Source organism: Notamacropus eugenii, chromosome 1 (genome assembly GCF_028372415.1).
Source record: "Notamacropus eugenii isolate mMacEug1 chromosome 1, mMacEug1.pri_v2, whole genome shotgun sequence".
In the NCBI taxonomy this organism is placed as follows: domain Eukaryota; kingdom Metazoa; phylum Chordata; class Mammalia; order Diprotodontia; family Macropodidae; genus Notamacropus; species Notamacropus eugenii.
The window spans coordinates 227,377,204-227,394,078 of NC_092872.1; the positions used below are offsets into that span (position 1 = coordinate 227,377,204).

Here is a 16,875-nt window from a genome sequence, read left to right on the forward strand (position 1 = left end):
CGAATGTAGTCATCCTGATTCCTAATCATGACTTTGACATTTTGCTATTTTTGAAGTTCTTGACATTAGATTTGGGGTGATCTTTTGTTCTCCCTAGTGAAAATTTGTTTCTCTTTCCCAGTATTTCTTACAACCTGATTACTCTCAATTTTTGTTGCATCAAATTATGGAAGAACTAAAACATATTTGGAATGTAATGATAAATTAGAAGGTGTTGCTGTTGGAGTGCAGTATCATCTTACCTGTATAATATGGTTTATTTATTATTTGGGCCAGAGTAGAAGATTCTAAGATCAGTGTGAACAGTGATTCCCTAGAAATTATTGGATCTAGGCTACTATACATATAAACATTGCATCTCTACCCTGAAGGCTCTAGAAAATTGTACACCACCACAGTTGAAATGTCCCAGGAATGATTTTTCACTTTTAAAACACTTTCCTGAAAAAAAACAAAACAAAACAATTCCTTTTTTTCTTCCTGTAACCTGGGAAACCTGATTCAGTAACAGTCCATCTGGTCATTATGTAACAATTTCATAGAAATAGAAATACCTTTTACAATAATTAGTGTGGGCAAAGAAGTCTTAAAAACAAAGAAGAGGCATGCTTTCCTTCTGAGATGAAACTGTGTTAAAACTATGCTTCACCAACTGCAAACCCAAGGCAGAATTTAGCTTTGGCTTTCTTTTAGTGATAAGCTAAAATAGATATATGCAAACAGAGAAGTTCATACTAGACAAGTGAAAAAATAAACAAAAAAAAAAAGAAAGAAGAAAAAATGCTGAAGAGAAACAAGGGAGAAACACCTCACAAAAAAAAGATAAGGTGTGCTAGAGTCCCTCCCCCCACTCCAAACCAATTATTAGTCTCACTTTTTCTTAGGAGAGTTTGATCCCACATTTTTCTATTTTCATGCAACAGCAGTACACATGTGAAAACATTTCCATCTGTCCAAAGGGGATGTTAAAATTGGAGTAATTCATAAGTTCCTAATATAACCAATCAAGGATCCCATAGGTTCTTCATTCTTGCAAAAGTCATGGGATTTCTTGGTATGTAATGCTGAATTTTGTGCTGTGGGAGATCAGAGTTCACTGAAATTCCCCCAAAGAAAGAAGGCTCCCCTACCCTCCCTGCAAATGGATTCCTCCAATTTTCTCACATGATTATTCAGGCACTTTCACTTTTCCATATATAGGAGCCACTGGAACTAAAGATCCAATCAGCCAGAGAGACACCGATAGGGGGAAGAGGCACATGCCGGTTCAGTTCACTCATTCACTTTCTCACACATCCTTGTTCTACTCACACTTGCTCCAAGCTGTGCAGGCAGAGGCAGTCTCCTAGATAGAAACAGCTCTGCTGGGGGGAGGAATTCCTTTTGGCTCCCAAAGGAAACCAGGGTGCAATCAGAGTCTTCAAGCTGTTCCTTTGAAGAAACTTACAGGGAAAAGTATTGCAACATGAATGGAGCTGTGGATGGCTTGTGTGACCCTTCTCTGAGTGAAGAAGGGGTTTTCATGTTCACTTCGGAGTCTGTAGGAGAAGGGCATCCTGGTAAGTTAGCTTGCCTGGGAGCAGCTTCACAAAGTTAAGTAACTAGCAATTAGTGACATGGGATGGAAGAGGTGGATGGTTGCCCAAGGGGGAGTAAAGTTAGTGTCAACAATGCCATCGAAGTGGGCAGGTTCTATTAGCTTATATTACTGTTGTGATGACTTGTCTAAAAACAAACAAACCAACCAGAACAGTTAGATGTGCAGGAGATGGAGCCCTGGACCAGCAGTCAGGGACATCTGAATTTGAATCCTACCTTAGACACTTATTAGTTATATGATGTTCTCCTTGTCTGTAGAATAAGGATAATATATCAGCATCAACTTCTCTAGGTTGTTTTGAAGACAAAATGAGAGTATATGTAAAGCATTTTGTACCCTTAAATTGCTATATATCTATTATTATTGGCAATAATAATAATAATCTTGTCACGAGTATGAATGGATTGGTTTGGGCTCCATAGTCTCAAAGTCTTAGAAAACATTTTCATGGAAAGGTTGAACTCTCAGCTATCAGGGTACAGAACAACGGTATATACAATATATTTAGTCCCACTAGCATCTTGTTATATTTTTTAAATAAAGGAATGTATGGAGATATTGAACTAGTAATGCAAAAGTAATCAACTGAACATCTACGTATACAGTCAGAACATTTAAAATTATATATCTTTCTTTTTTAAAAAAAAATCAAATGGTCATCTGCCACCAATATGCAGCTTGAGTCAACAGAAAATGTTCCCTCAAACAAGGACAAGGGTCACTGAGTTTTCCATGTTAAGTCAATGTACTTTAGAAAGAAAGAGATGGTATCAAATATCTGTTATTTTAGGAAATGGGAAAAAAAAACATTGGCTGAAAAGATAATTATTTGTCCTTCTGCTCTTGCAAAGGCATATGAACAATAACTACCTTGGAAAGGGAAATCATCATTCTTGACAATTGTAACTATGATCAAATTCATAGGATCAAAGATATAGAACCAGAGACTTTTGAGATCATAGAATTATGGGCTTTGAGCTGGAAGGGACCTTGGAAGTCATCTGGTCCAACCTCCACATTTCACAGATGATAAGACTGAGGTTCAAAAAGTGAAGTAATTTGCTCAGCACCACACAGTCACTCAATCTGGCAAAAGCTATTTTTAAACCAAGGGTCTCTGACTCTGACTCGACTTCTTTTTACTTTATGCCATGCCCTCCCAAAGACATAACATGGCATTATTGAGTGTTCAACCTGGAATTAGGATGAACTGGGTTCAAATTCTGTGTGATCAGTGGCAAGTCACAGCTTCTGAGAGCCTCATTTTTCTTATCTGCAGAATGTTTACCAATAATACCTGTAGAAGCCATCATACAGCGCTATTGATAATCTCATATGAAATGCCTATAAAATGCTTTGTTAGCCTGAAGGCATTGTTGAAATTCCAGTTGTTTCTAATCTCTAGCATTATTCTTTTTTTCTAATTTTCAAATTAATTAATTTGTTTTCAGTTTTCAACAATCACCTCCATAAGTTTTAAAATTTCTCCTCCTCCCTCACCCCCTCCTCAAAATGGCATGCAATCTTATATGGGTTCTACACATACATTCTTACTAAACACATTTTCACATTAGTCATGTTTCTAGCATTATTCTTGTACAAACATTATACGTCTAGGGATATCACAAAGTTCAGATGTATTTTGGAGCTCTGCATAAGGTGTTTAGTACTTTAGACCAATATGACAAGACATTTTGGTAACCCTCAAGTCTGTGGTTCCAGCATATGTTTATTATGCACTACTTAGAGGCTTTGTTGATAACTTGAAATGTATCACAATATCACACGTATACTCACTCAATCAAACTCAATTCAGTGAATATTTATTATCTCTCCTATGTTTCATTCTCCTAGTTTGTTTCTTTTTTTTTCCTGCCTGACATTTCCTTTTGGTTCATTAGTCCTTTCCCTACCTCCTGTGTAGTAGGTGAATGTTATTATGCCTGTATCCTCCTATTTTCCACTTGAAATGTTTTATCTACTGATTTTGAAGTATGGTATCTGGGATTGCCATGGCATTTATTTTCCAGTATACTGCTTTGTCTCATATAATCTAGAAAGTTCCAAGTGCTTATGAAGTGTTAACAATTAAAGGTTCTGATCCTCTGTACCTAGGGGAAAAACTTGGGACCTTGAACATCCAGTGATCAATTTGGGCCTTCAAAGAGCCTATGATGATACAATACTAATATATTGAACAGTTGAAAAGATGAAAAACTCAATTAATGAATGATTTTGATTACCAAATACCACCATTTAGATGATTTCCTATTCTAGCATTTCTCTTCACCGTAAATTCATTAAATTGACTTTTATTTTTTCCATTATATGAGAATAGTCATAGGCCACCAAGTCTGGGGAGACTTCACTGTGTGCCACATTTGAAGGTAGTTTTGAAAAAAAAAAAACAGCACAGAGGAAAGTTTGACTGCATATTACCAATGAATAATCATGCATAAAAATGTTGTAAAGGATACTATTTAAGAGATGTATGCCTAGGAAAGGAAGTAGCATGATCATATTCTAGGAGTCCTTGCTCTCAATGGAGGAAGTTCCCATGTTCCATTGGCATTTATATTCATCAAGTGATCTGGAAGAAGGCCCAAGCATGGTGGGTAGACCCCCTGGACAAGAGTAACACAAGATCAGCAAACGTAGATATATGGGCTGTGCTTTTAGTGATTAGGATGAGTACCCATACCACTGAAATCACAGATCCATGGATGCATCATTGAAGGATCAAAGTAATAACTGAAAATTTGTGTTTATTTCAAAATAAATTATTTTGGGGATAATATTAATAATTTCATCTTACTACATAGTCTTGAGCTAGAAAGAAATTAAGCCTGCAACATTTGTATGAAGCTTCAGATGATAATCATGGTATTATCTTTACAATATTTAACAATACCAATAAAAAATAAACTTAAACAGCATGCATATCCCTTTTGTCCCTTTCATTGGACTGTGCTCAAGAGTCTATTGAAATCTTCAAGCCCTTGTTATCTTGTATCACTTGTTTGGGACTCCTATGTATTCATCTAAAAATACAAATGTTTAGTCTCTCTAGATAGATTATAAAATACTTCAGTGTAGTAATTATATCTTGTTCGTAATAGGAGCTTAATAAATGTTAACCCATCCTGTATCCTTCCTTAGCTTGTATAGGAAGAATGATTGTTCTTAGTACTGAAAAAAGATGTTCCTTCTCAAGAATGGAATCTCCTGCTTTATTTGGACTTCCAGAGGAGGCGTGCCTCCAGATTTATGTCCCTCTGAAAGATTCCTGGGTAGGGATTAGCACATCATAAGCCTTCCATAAATGATGTTGCAATGGCTAACAGCTGGAAACTTCTTTTCCTTAAAAGCAAAGTGGAAAAGAAATTAGTTATTTCTTTGCGAAAGGAGCATCAGTATAAAAGATAAAGGCATATGTACTATTACGATATGAACGAATTCATGTGTTGGGAGCGCTTCCTTCTAAATTATGTGAGAATAGTAACCACTCACATTTCACATGAGCAAGTCTGTGAATTAGGTAGTAAAATTATTATCATCCCTATTTAAAAGATGAGGAAAGTGAGGATCTTAGAGGTTAAGTGGCTTTTCTATGGTTGCACAGCTGCTAAGTCTTCGAGGGGAGATTCAAACCTAGGTCTACTGACTCCAAGTCCAATATGTTTAATATTATAGCATGTTTGACATTTTGACAGTGTTAATACTTATAGAGAAAAAGAGCATAGTTAGCAAAGACTATCATCATTCTTTTTTGTAGCTTATTGTCTACCAATAATCACTATTATAATAATAACTAACATTTCCACAGGTTAAGGTTTGTAAAGTGCTTTACACTATATCTCATTTTATTCTCACCATCTTAGGAGGCAGATGCTGTCTTTAATCTCATTTTGCAGACAACAAAACTGAGACAAATAGGTTAAGTGACTTTCCTAGTTTCACATAGGTCATATGAGAATGGATTTGAACTCAGGGTCTCCTGACTTCAGGACCAGCACTGTTATCTAATGAGAACTAACTCTTTCACTTTCTTCATGCACACCAGGAACACATAACTCAACCCTCATTAAGCTTAGTCAACCCTATTTAGCAAAATGGGTGACTCCTCTAAGTTTAGAAGATTTTGAAGTGGCTTTATGTACAAACATGTTCTATCAGATCTTAGATGTAGACTATAATATACGTATCACAAATTCTTATTCTTCAGTTCCTCATTGTAGAAGGGAAGGAATTCTGAGTTTCTTGAAGACTATGCCAGTAGAGTTGAAGTTGATTGGTTTTCCCCAGCTGGAAAAGCTCTAATATAGACATGGTGATGGGTCATCAGTCTGCTGTCTGAGGATCAGACTAGCTAAATTTTAAGAGGCTCAACACCATGTCATTGGCCACAGGGTGATACATTTTTTGACCTCACCAATTCTTGAAGACTAATTACTTTGTTAAAGTGGGGTTGCAACCTGTACTTGTGGAGGGGACACTGTGCCAATAAATTGCATATTGTCAAACTTCTGAATTAAGTGCTATTGTTTCCATATTACTTAGAGGCTTCTTTTTCCTCTATCTAACTAGATACTTGTGTAAAGCTGACAGAATTATTCAGTTTGGTTTTAGCATAGTCATAAAGTAGATGATTTTGAGATCTATCTCTCATGAGGATTTGGTTCTCAAGCTCTTGTTTCCATAAGGGAAGGCTCCTTCTTTGACTGACCATCTGATGGCCAAATGTAATAGGAGCAGACTTTGCTTCTTTACTCACTTGCTTCAATAGGCCTTTAGGAAATTGGCATAAATCTTTGCCCATTGTCGCTCACAATAAAGAACCTAGGAGACATTGGCCAACTTTGAGAAGATCTCTGTGCCCTACACTGAGATTCCCCTCCATTATCTAGTACTGCTCTGTTTTGTCCATGGCACTTAGTGTACTTCTAGGAACACAGTGAGTATATACCAAATGTTTGTTGATTGATTGCATCATTCATGGAGGCCCCAGAGAGACCCTGAGCTGTTCAAAGCTTGGCAAGCGAACATAAGTTGTTTAAAGGAAGAGACTGTTTCATTACTGTCTTTGCAAAACCTAATATTGTGCCTTACAGGTAGTAGATATTTAATAGATATTTGCTGAATTGAATTTTAATTATTACACCCTTTATTCAGTCAGGTAGAGTTTTGGCTGCCTCTTCTGAACGTACTAAAGTATATTTAGTATATCCATTTTGACATCATTAGATTTTGTTTCCTGTCTCCTGTCTCACCCATATAAATGAGATACAGGGAGGCAGACGGGGGATATCGAGATGCTTCATTAAATTGTCATTGAGGTTATTTATTCTAATCTATTGTTATTTGGATGAGAATGGCTCTCTGGTTTCTACAATGTGGTAGCTCTTCAGATGCTCTCTGTGTTAAGGTGGAATGTGGAGTTTTGAAAACATTTGCCAATGTGAGTGCTGATTTAGAATTTAAAAAACCCTAGGTTTGACTTGTTCCTCTGCTTACTACCCGTGTGACCTTGGATAAGTCATTCCCTTGTCTATACCTCAAGTTCATCATCTGTACAATGAAAGGGTTAAATTCGATGGTCCTTCCCAGTTCTTAATCTGTTGTGCTTTGAATGTATACAGGTAACTATATTCAAAATTTCATGTTGTAGCATAGTGAGTGAAGCTCATTCTAATTTTTTTGATAGTATGAACTATTTTTAGATGAATGTGAATGGATATGAATTTTTAAAAAGATAATACAAACTATTAGAAGAACAGCAGAACATTTTAGTGAGTATAGTTTTAAAATTTTGTTCTACCAATACACTTACAGTAAAATGTAAGATGTATCATATACAATATAATATAACACTTACAGTGTTAGAGGATGAAAGGATCCCAGACATGTTTCCCTTTTAGTTTCATTAAAAACTATTCTATACGGAAAAATATTTGTATGTATGGTCAGTTTTCTACTTCCAGACTAGTGGATTACTTTATGCAGTAGAAAATACAAGACAAATTCTATTGGATTTGGGAATGTATAACATAATAAATTGTTTAAAACAGATTTACATTCCAATTAAATTCAGTTCCATAGTTCCCAGAGTGATAATTTTTATGTAAATAATTATGTCACTTGTAGGTGTAGATATTTTTAAAAAAATATTACAAGTAAACTCCCACTGGTAAAATGAACCTAAAATATGAAGAAAGTAATGCCAGGTAATTGTTGCATAAAGAAGTGTAAAGGAAATTGATAAAAGGCAACAGCAAACAACATATTTCATGTTGTTTAGTATCTATCTGAACCAGAGCCTTAATACAATTTAGATACAGTAACTATGGTTCCATGGCTACATTCTTAGAAGATTTTTTGGTTTAAATAATAGTATTCACATGATTCGGTGACCCTGTTCTTAATACTTATTCCTCACTGGAGAAACAGAAGATTGATTTCAAGAACTGATTTTTGTAGTTAATTTGAAACTTGAACTTGATATCTAAGCCTGTGTGTGCAAGGCCAAGGCACTTTTTATTCCTTACGTTTTGAACATGGGCAACTCAGATTATCCTGGAGTTACAGTGATATGAAGATTTTTTTCTGGAGGAGTTTTCCCCAAACATGATACTCTTCAAGGTGTGCATAAAAGGGAAAATTTTATATTTCTTCTCTAAAATACTACACATCAAATAATGTGCATATAATATATATGTATATGTGTGTGCATATATGTACATACACATACACATACACGTATATGAACATGGCATTTTTGCTATGAAAATAAGGTTAATTTGCTCAATCCAAAAGTTATCTGATCTGATCTCCCTTTATGCCAGTAAAATTCTATACCTCTTGACAAGAATGTTTGATGTTGTTGGTAAATGTCAGATTCTGAAGTGCTCTGTGGTCAAATTAGTTTGGGAAATGCAGCTCTGCGGTTCGTCTGTACAAGTATCCTTGATGCTGAAGACATCCTAGGTAAATATGAAAAGCACAATGCCAAACAATGGATTGAGCTCTCTTCTATCTACTGCAACTAGCACTTGGCAAGGGTTTTCAGTTAGGTATTCATTTTATTAAAAACAATGAAGATGTTTGGCATTTTGGGATGATCTGAGAAGACTAGAGAATTTCCTATGAAAATATCTTAAACTATTATACTGATCTACAAGTATTCTTCTGGTCACCTTTGTTTTAGAATTTTCACATGCTGTTATAATATTTTGAACCTAGTGCATTGAAAAAACCCCATCTGCAGTCCAATCAGATTTTGCTGCCCTAACTTTAACTTGTTATATTGAAGTAAGTGCTTGAGTGTCTGCTTTTAGGACTTTTCCAGATGTGCATTCAGGAATTAGGGAATATATGTTGATGGATGAACACATTATTAGAAGAATGTTTGTGAATTACCCTGGAGCTCTTGGAGTAACTATTTTTGGCATGCATTTTTCTCTACAGGAAATTCCAGGATTAGGACAAAAATCTACATCATCCCAAAGTTGGGGTGGGAGAGGAGTGATACTGGAGAAAATGTTTGAAATGATTTCTCATTTCTTAGATATCCAATACTGTAGTCTCTTCTTTAATAGCTAATGATATACTCTCATTTGTCCATTCATATATTATGTATTTACTATTTCAGACTCATAATTTCCTTCTTATTTCAGATAAGATCTGTGATCAGATCAGTGATGCTGTTCTGGATGCCCATCTGAAACAAGACCCAAATGCCAAGGTTGCTTGTGGTAAGAATAACGAAATCACATGGTTTTGTGAGACAGGATTATTTAATAGCTAATTAATTAATAGCTAATTATTCTATTAGGACCAAAGTTTTTCTTCTTTTCTACTTCTTCATCAAGAAACTAACCAGCATGAGAAATCTCTCTTAAAGATTTACCCTGGCCAAGATCTAATCAGATAGTAAAAAAAATTCTAAGTTTGGCTTAATGGGTGTAATTCTGGTCATTGTATTTGCTCAGATAGATCTGAGAAAATGTGGCTCCTCCCTTTTGTCAGACAGGTGATATGGAAATTGATAAGTCTCTCTGACCAAGTCATACCCCAAGACCCTCATTTTAATATAGCCTACCCTCTCATTGCAATATTCATTCTCTCATCAATTGTTAACTAATCAGAGTTGATTGCCATTCCTCAGGAACACCTACTCTTTGAAGAACGTAACTGTGAATTCACCACCATAAGGAGTTTTTAGTCTAAGAGAGATGGCCAAATGACCTTCCTTTTATTAGTAAATGTGCCGGCCTTATAAATAAAATGATTAAATTATCCAGAAATTCTCTCAAACCTTTTAATTGTCACAATTTCAGAATTAGAATTAATCTCAAAGGCCATTCAGTCCAACCTATAATTGAGCAAGAGCCCGTTCTACAGCGTAACCAGCAAGTGATTATCTAGCCTTTCTCTGAAGACCTCTAGTAGAGGGGGGTGTGTGTGTGTGTGTGTGTGTGTGTGTGTGTGTGTGTGTGTGTGTGTGTGTGTGTGTGTGCGTGTGTGAGTATGTGTGTATTTGCCTACTTGAGTATTACCTCTCAAAGCACCTATTCCACCACTGGTTGCTCTAATTGTTCACAAGTTTTTCCTCAAATCAGATCTAGATCTAGATCTCTATAATTCAGGCCTGTGGCTTCTACTTCTGCCATCTATCATATTAGCAGCTAGGTGGCTCTGTGGATAGAGCACTGGGCCTGGAGTCAGGGAACACTTGGGTTCAAATCCAGCATTGTACACTTATTAGTTGGGCAAGTCATTTAATTTTTGTTTGCCTCAGTTTCCTCATCTGAAAAAAGGAGAATAACAATAGCCCCTAGATCCTAGCATTGTGAGGATCAAACGAGATAATAATTGTAAAGCACTTGGCGTAATACCTAGCACATAGCTAGTAATGTATAGATGTTAGCTCTTGTTCTTGTTGCAAAGTAGAGCAAGTCCAATCCTTTTTTTTAAGATTTCAACTTATTCATTGATTTTTAGTTTTCAACATTCATTTCCACAAGATTCTGAGTTCCAAATTTTTCCCCATCTTTGCCCTCCCCCCACCCCAAGATGGCATGCATTCTGATTTCCCTTTTCCTCAGTCTACCCTCCTTTTTATCATCCTGCCCCATTATCTCCTCTTTACTTTCTTGAAGGGCAAGATAGATTTCTACACCCCATTGCCTATATATCTTATTTCCCAGTTGCATGTAAAAACAATTTTTTGACATTTGTTTTTTGAATTCCAAATTCTCCCCCTTCTTCCTTCTGCACCCACCCCCATTGAGAAGGCAAGCAATTCAAAATAGGTTATACATGTGTAGTTATGCAAAACAACTCCAAAACAGTCATGTTGTGAAAGACCAACTATCCAGTCCTTCTTTTTGTGACAACTTTTCAATGACTTCAAGACAATTATCTTTTTCTCTCCTTAAGATAATTTTAGGCTAAACATCCCTGTTTTCCTCTCCCAACCCTCATGTGACATGTTAATCAAAGCCTCAACTATTCTGGTCATCCTCCTCTGGAAACTTGCTGGCCTAATCAACATCCTTCCTAAAATATTGTTTCCTTAGCAACATCATTTTCCAGATATGGTTTGATAAGAGCAGTGTACAATGGGAACATCACCTCTATAATACTGAACATTGCACCTCTAAATGAGGGATGTTGACATGATTGTTTTGGCAGTCACACCTCACTTTCAACTCATATTGGTTTGAGCCAACTGAAACCCCCACTATTTTTTCAGATAACTTGCAGTTTAGCTACATCCTTCCATCTTATATACTCATGAAATCATTTTTAAACCTCAGTCTAAAACTTTTACCATTTTATCTTATTAGGTTAAGCCCAGTATTATATCCTGCCAAGGTCTTTTGGGATCCTGAGTGTGTCATCAATTGATGGCTGTCACTTCTAGTTTTGTCACATTTTCCAAGTGTAATAGAGGTCCTATCTGATCTTGGGTTCATGTAAAATTTTATTTTCTTCTCCTAGAAATCTAAATGTCCAAATGAGCATTACGTGGTACCTTCATGCTTCATGGGATATGGTGTTTCAGTCAGTCAACAAGCATTTATTAAGTGCTTACTTATAGGGATAGGCACTGTGCTAAGAGCTGGCTTAAATTAGTAGAGGTGAACTAGAAATGATCTAGTTCAATCCTTTCATTTTATAAGTGAGGGGACTGAATCTTCAAGAGACTATGTCTATCTACAAGTCACTTGCCAAATATGACTCGGAGCCAGGAACTAAAATCCAAATAGCCTATCTCCTAAATCCATTGTCTTTTACCAGCTTGATTTGTTCCCCCATTTCTATAGGTGAAATCATTGTACTATAGGCAAAATTTAGTAGTTCTATCTTTTTGTTTTGTAGAAGTTCTGCTTGGTGTTTTTAGTGGTCCTAAATAGGTTACCTTCTCTGGGAGAATAATGCTATATAGAGCCTGTCCCAGAGCTTGGTCACAGTTAGAAAGTCCCAGAGAGTTTGTCTGATTGGGAAACAGGCAGTTTATCTTCAGTCAGGGCAAATATCAATACAGATTTGGGGCCTTCTGCAGAAAGTTATCAGGCAGTGCCTGGGAACAAGCAAAACTTTTGAAGTGTTAATGGTGCCTTCACTGTACCAATCTGGGCATAAACACAAATGTCTCTCTGGTTTAAATTTATTTTTTCATTTATAATTTTTAATTCATGATAGCATTCGATAGAAGAGTGATTTTCCAGGAGGTTATTATTTTGGCACTAGTCTGTTGGTTAAAGTTAAATTGTGATAATTAATTCATTCTCCCATATATGTCATAATACCCTCTTGGGGTTCCTTATTAAGCCAGTAGAGAGACCAAGGAACATTATTGTTTAATTAAATCAGAGGCACCATCTAAATTCCATCACATCATTATCATCCTCCATCAGTATTTCTTAGACCGGAATAAGGTGCAAGGTTCTACATCTTGACATTAAGGGAATGCTCTTTTTCCATATTCCTTTGATTTTAATAAGACTCAGGATTATAATGATAGATTTATAGAATTTTTGAGCTGGAAAAGTTTTTAAAGATCAATCTTGTCCAATTCTATCATTTTATAGGTAAGAAAACTAAAGCCCAGAGAGGTCATAAGATGATAGATTAATTGCTGGAAAGGCCATCAGAGGCCCTCTTGTCCAACTCTCTCATTTTGCAGATGGGGAAATTAAGACCCAGGGAGGTTGAGTAACTTTTCTAAAGTCATAAAGACAGGAAATGTCAGAGGTAGGATTTGAGCTGGATCCTCAGACTCTAGAGACAGTGATCTTTCCATAAGTGACTTTTCTAAGGTCACAATAATCCTTTGGTCTTATGCTAGAACTAATTTCATAATAAACACACAAAGCAGAGTCTTACCAAAGGTGCAGTTGTGCAAGGGGACAGACTGACCCCCAAGGCCCCTCACATTCTGCAGGAGATGAGAGAGGGATTATGGGCTACTGCCAATTCTAGGTGGGGAGGGGTAAAGGTGGACAGAAGTTGTACCGTGTGGTGACATAGAGAATGACATGTGGGATGGTTGTTGTGGGCAGGAAACATGCTCTCTCCCCTGGAACAAACCCCCAGTCGCCCCATACTAGTTACAGCTTTGCAGTCAGTCTCCTTCAGATTTTTTAATGTCTCTCTGAGGTCTGTATCAGGCAGTATGGAGACTTTGCTACCTTGCAATACATGTTATAAGATTTCCTCTGTTCTCTCCTTTACAGAGACTGTCTGCAAAACTGGGATGGTCCTCCTCTGTGGGGAGATCACTTCAGTTGCCATGGTGGATTATCAGCGTGTAGTCCGGGACACCATTAAACACATAGGCTATGATGATTCAGCCAAAGGTAGGGAAGAAAATATTGGAACCGAAAAGCATATTTGTCTTAACTGTGTCTCCATGTCTGGGATGAGAACAGATTTATTTGGAGGCTGTTCAGATGTTTTTAAGAGTGAAACAAATTCACAGGCCATCTCATAGGAATTCAGGAGTGACGCAAAAGGCCACGTCAGAAAAAAGATGAGTTCAGGCAGCTATGCCCACACCTCTCCATCCTGACTCTAAAGCATTGGAAGAGAAACTGCCTATAGGCAAACACCTCTAATTATTATAGAAACTTAGAATTAAATGAAAACATATTTCTGTTTAGGTTTTCTGTTATGACACTATTTGACTCCAATGGTGGGTGACCTTAGTCAAAAGCTTATTTAAACAAATGAGCAGCCTTGTCTTTGGAAGCGCAAACATCATCTATGAGTGTTGCTCTTTCTGAGGACTTTGTACTCTTTCTGAATATTTTCCAAGATTAGTCAGTTGTAAATATTAAAGAGTGAAAACCTAGTGATTAATTACAAAATTGTACTTGGTGAAAATATCAAGGACCTGGAGTTGAAATGCTAATATTAAATATTTCATAAGGGTGGTGTCCCTGGATGCCCAAATGACAGGAAAATGTAGAAATGAGAGCAATAGAGCTCTCATGACATAGTGGCAAATGCTGTGTGGCTTTGTATATACTTTGCACAAGCAATCGAGTGAAGATTAACATAGGAATTACAAAACAGCACATAGAGGCATGATATGATATTATGTGACTTCTCCATCAATGGGGGAGGGGCTTGAGGAGAGGAGAAGAAGATGATTTGAAGCTCAATTTTTTTTAAATGTTAAAAATAAATAAATAATAAATTGAATAAAATAAAATAAAACAATTGGGGGGGGGGAGGAACACCTAGATGCAGCCTGGTGAAAGAGAATTGGTGGTCAGGAAGACCTGAGTTCAAGTCTCACCACTGACATATACTAACTCCATGACCATGGACAAGAAGGTTCTCTTCTCTGGGCCTTGGAAGAGAAGGCCTCTCCACTGTTACTTACCACTTGTTCCCTACATTAATGAAATCTCAGGAAAGTCCCTCAAACCACAAAATGTTATAATAATAACTTGAATCCTATGATGACAAAAAGAGACATTTTGCCATTGGGTTCACTACCTGCTTTTTTGGCCCTCAACACATTCACTTGAGGAACATGTTAAGCTAAAGCTTAGTGATTAGACTAAGAGTCAGGGAGACCTGGGTTTGAATCCTGCCACAGATAACTTACTAGCGGTGTGAACCTGATCAACTTACTTAATCTTTTTGTACCTCAGTGTCCTCATCTCTAAAATAGGGATAATAATAGGATCTATCTCATAAGATTGTTATGAGGATCAAATAAAAGAATATATAATGTTGTGGGCAGCTAAGTGGTGCAGTGGATAGAGCACCAGTGCAGGAGTCAGGAGGGCCTGAGTTCAAATCTCACCTCAGACACTTGACACTCACTAGCTGTGTGACCTTGGGCAAATCACTTAAACCCAATTGCCTCATCCTGGGTCATCTCAGTCATCTTGATGAATATCTGGTCACTGGATTCAGATGGCTCTGAAGGAGAAGTGAGGCTGGTGACCTGTACAGCCCTCCGTCACTCAAAACAAAGTCAAGTGAAAGTCATGTCATTATTTCTCTGATGGCATGGTCTTCTTTGGTGTTCTATAGTGTTTTGTAAACTTTGCAGCAATATATAGATGCTAGCTATTATTTCATTGTTATTACTAACACTATCACTAATTAAGAACAAAGTAGAGAAAATATTTAAAAATTCATTAACATTATTTGTATTTCAGTATCAAGGTTAGTGATTTGCTTAAGATAATTTGTCTTTATTTTTTCATATAATTATATTTTTAAAAATTGTTATTTATTTTAAACATTCTTTTAAAAATGTTTTAGTTCTAAATTCTCTTCCTCCCACCTATCCCTCTCCCACCCACTGAGAAGGCAAGAACTATGATAACAATTATACATGTGAAATCATGCAAAGCATATTTCCGTATTAGCCATATCACCCAAAAGCAAGAAAAATAAAATAAGAAAATTATACTCCAATTTGCATTCAGTTTATAAGTTCGCTCTCTGGAGGTATATAGCATTTTTTATCAAGAGTCCTTTGGAATTATCTTGGTTCATTGTCTTGATCAGTCAAGTCACATTTTGTCTTTATTAAGGTCATTAGTACCTACCTCAAATCCCAGCTTCTCAATGAAAACTTCTTGGACCACTGGAACCTGCACTGATTCCCCTCTGCTCTGAACTTACCAGTTTCTATCTATTGTGCTATAAAATTTAGTTGTAGTGTTTTATTGTTTTTTATTATTTAAAATTGTTATTGGGAGTGTTGAGTTCCCAGGTGGATTTTCAGTTTTTTGAAAGCAGGAATAATTTTTTTATACTACTTTTGTATTCTCCCGCATCTCCAGTTTAGGTGGAATAAACAAATAATTGTTGACTGGTAACTGAAAAAGTCTCTCCTTATTTATGTTTGAATTTTTCAAGCTCATTTTTAAAAGGGGATTTAGGCTTGGTCTAAGGGTAGCTAAGTGATACAGCAGATAGAGTACTGAGCCTGGGCCTGAAGTCAAAAGGACTTATCTTCTTGAGTTCAAATCTGGCATCAGACCCTTACTAGTTGTGTGACCCTGGGCAAGTCACTTTACCATATTTGCTTCAGTTCCTCATCTGTAAAATTAGCTGGAGAAGGAAATGCAAACCTCTCCAATATCCTTGCCAAGAAAACTCCAAATGACTGAAATGACCGAACAACAACAAAGACTTAGCCTAAGGCATAAGCTATTACTTCTATTGACAGTTATTCTTCACAGTAGGAGTGATAGCAGGTCATTGAATTTGCTAATTGTTCTTCTATATTGTAAACAAAATAACAAATTCAAAATTAATTATTGAGCACCTACTATATTTAAGGCATGATCTTAAGTTCTATGAGAGATGAAAAAATGATTGATCCATAGTACTTGCTTTTAGGAAGCTTGCCATATAGTAAGCAGGATAAAAGAAACATACTATTAACAATTTTTGGGGGCAGAATAAAATAAGAGATGGATTGTTACATCGGAAGAATAACACTGGAGGCCAGTGTCTCTAGTTCACAGAGGGGAGTATGACATAAGAAATCTGGAAAGGTAGAACAGAGCTAGGTTATGAAGGGCTTTAAAAACAAAACAGGATTTTATATTTGATCCTGGAGGTAATAGGGAATCACTGGAGTTGGTTGAATGGTAGTAGGGTGGGATGGTGATATGTTCAGACATATTTTAGGAAGAATATGGACTATTAGTGACTCACCTGGGGCAGAGCATTCCAAGCTCATAATGCTATAATCAGTCACAGTTGGACACGCTGTACCTTGACCCCAAAAT

The 16,875-nt window shown here is 36.5% G+C and overlaps 1 protein-coding gene across 1 annotated transcript in view; it reads left to right on the forward strand.

The window, feature by feature from the left end:
- The first annotated feature begins 1,230 nt into the window (after positions 1–1,230).
- Positions 1,231–16,875, forward strand: part of MAT1A (methionine adenosyltransferase 1A) — a 40,964-nt gene continuing 25,319 nt past the window's right edge. Inside the window, exons 1-3 of the mRNA XM_072627990.1 lie at positions 1,231–1,559; positions 9,274–9,351; positions 13,342–13,464. Of these exons, the coding sequence (XP_072484091.1) occupies positions 1,466–1,559; positions 9,274–9,351; positions 13,342–13,464 (295 nt within the window). The 5' untranslated portion in view covers positions 1,231–1,465. The remainder of the gene's footprint in view (positions 1,560–9,273; positions 9,352–13,341; positions 13,465–16,875) is intronic.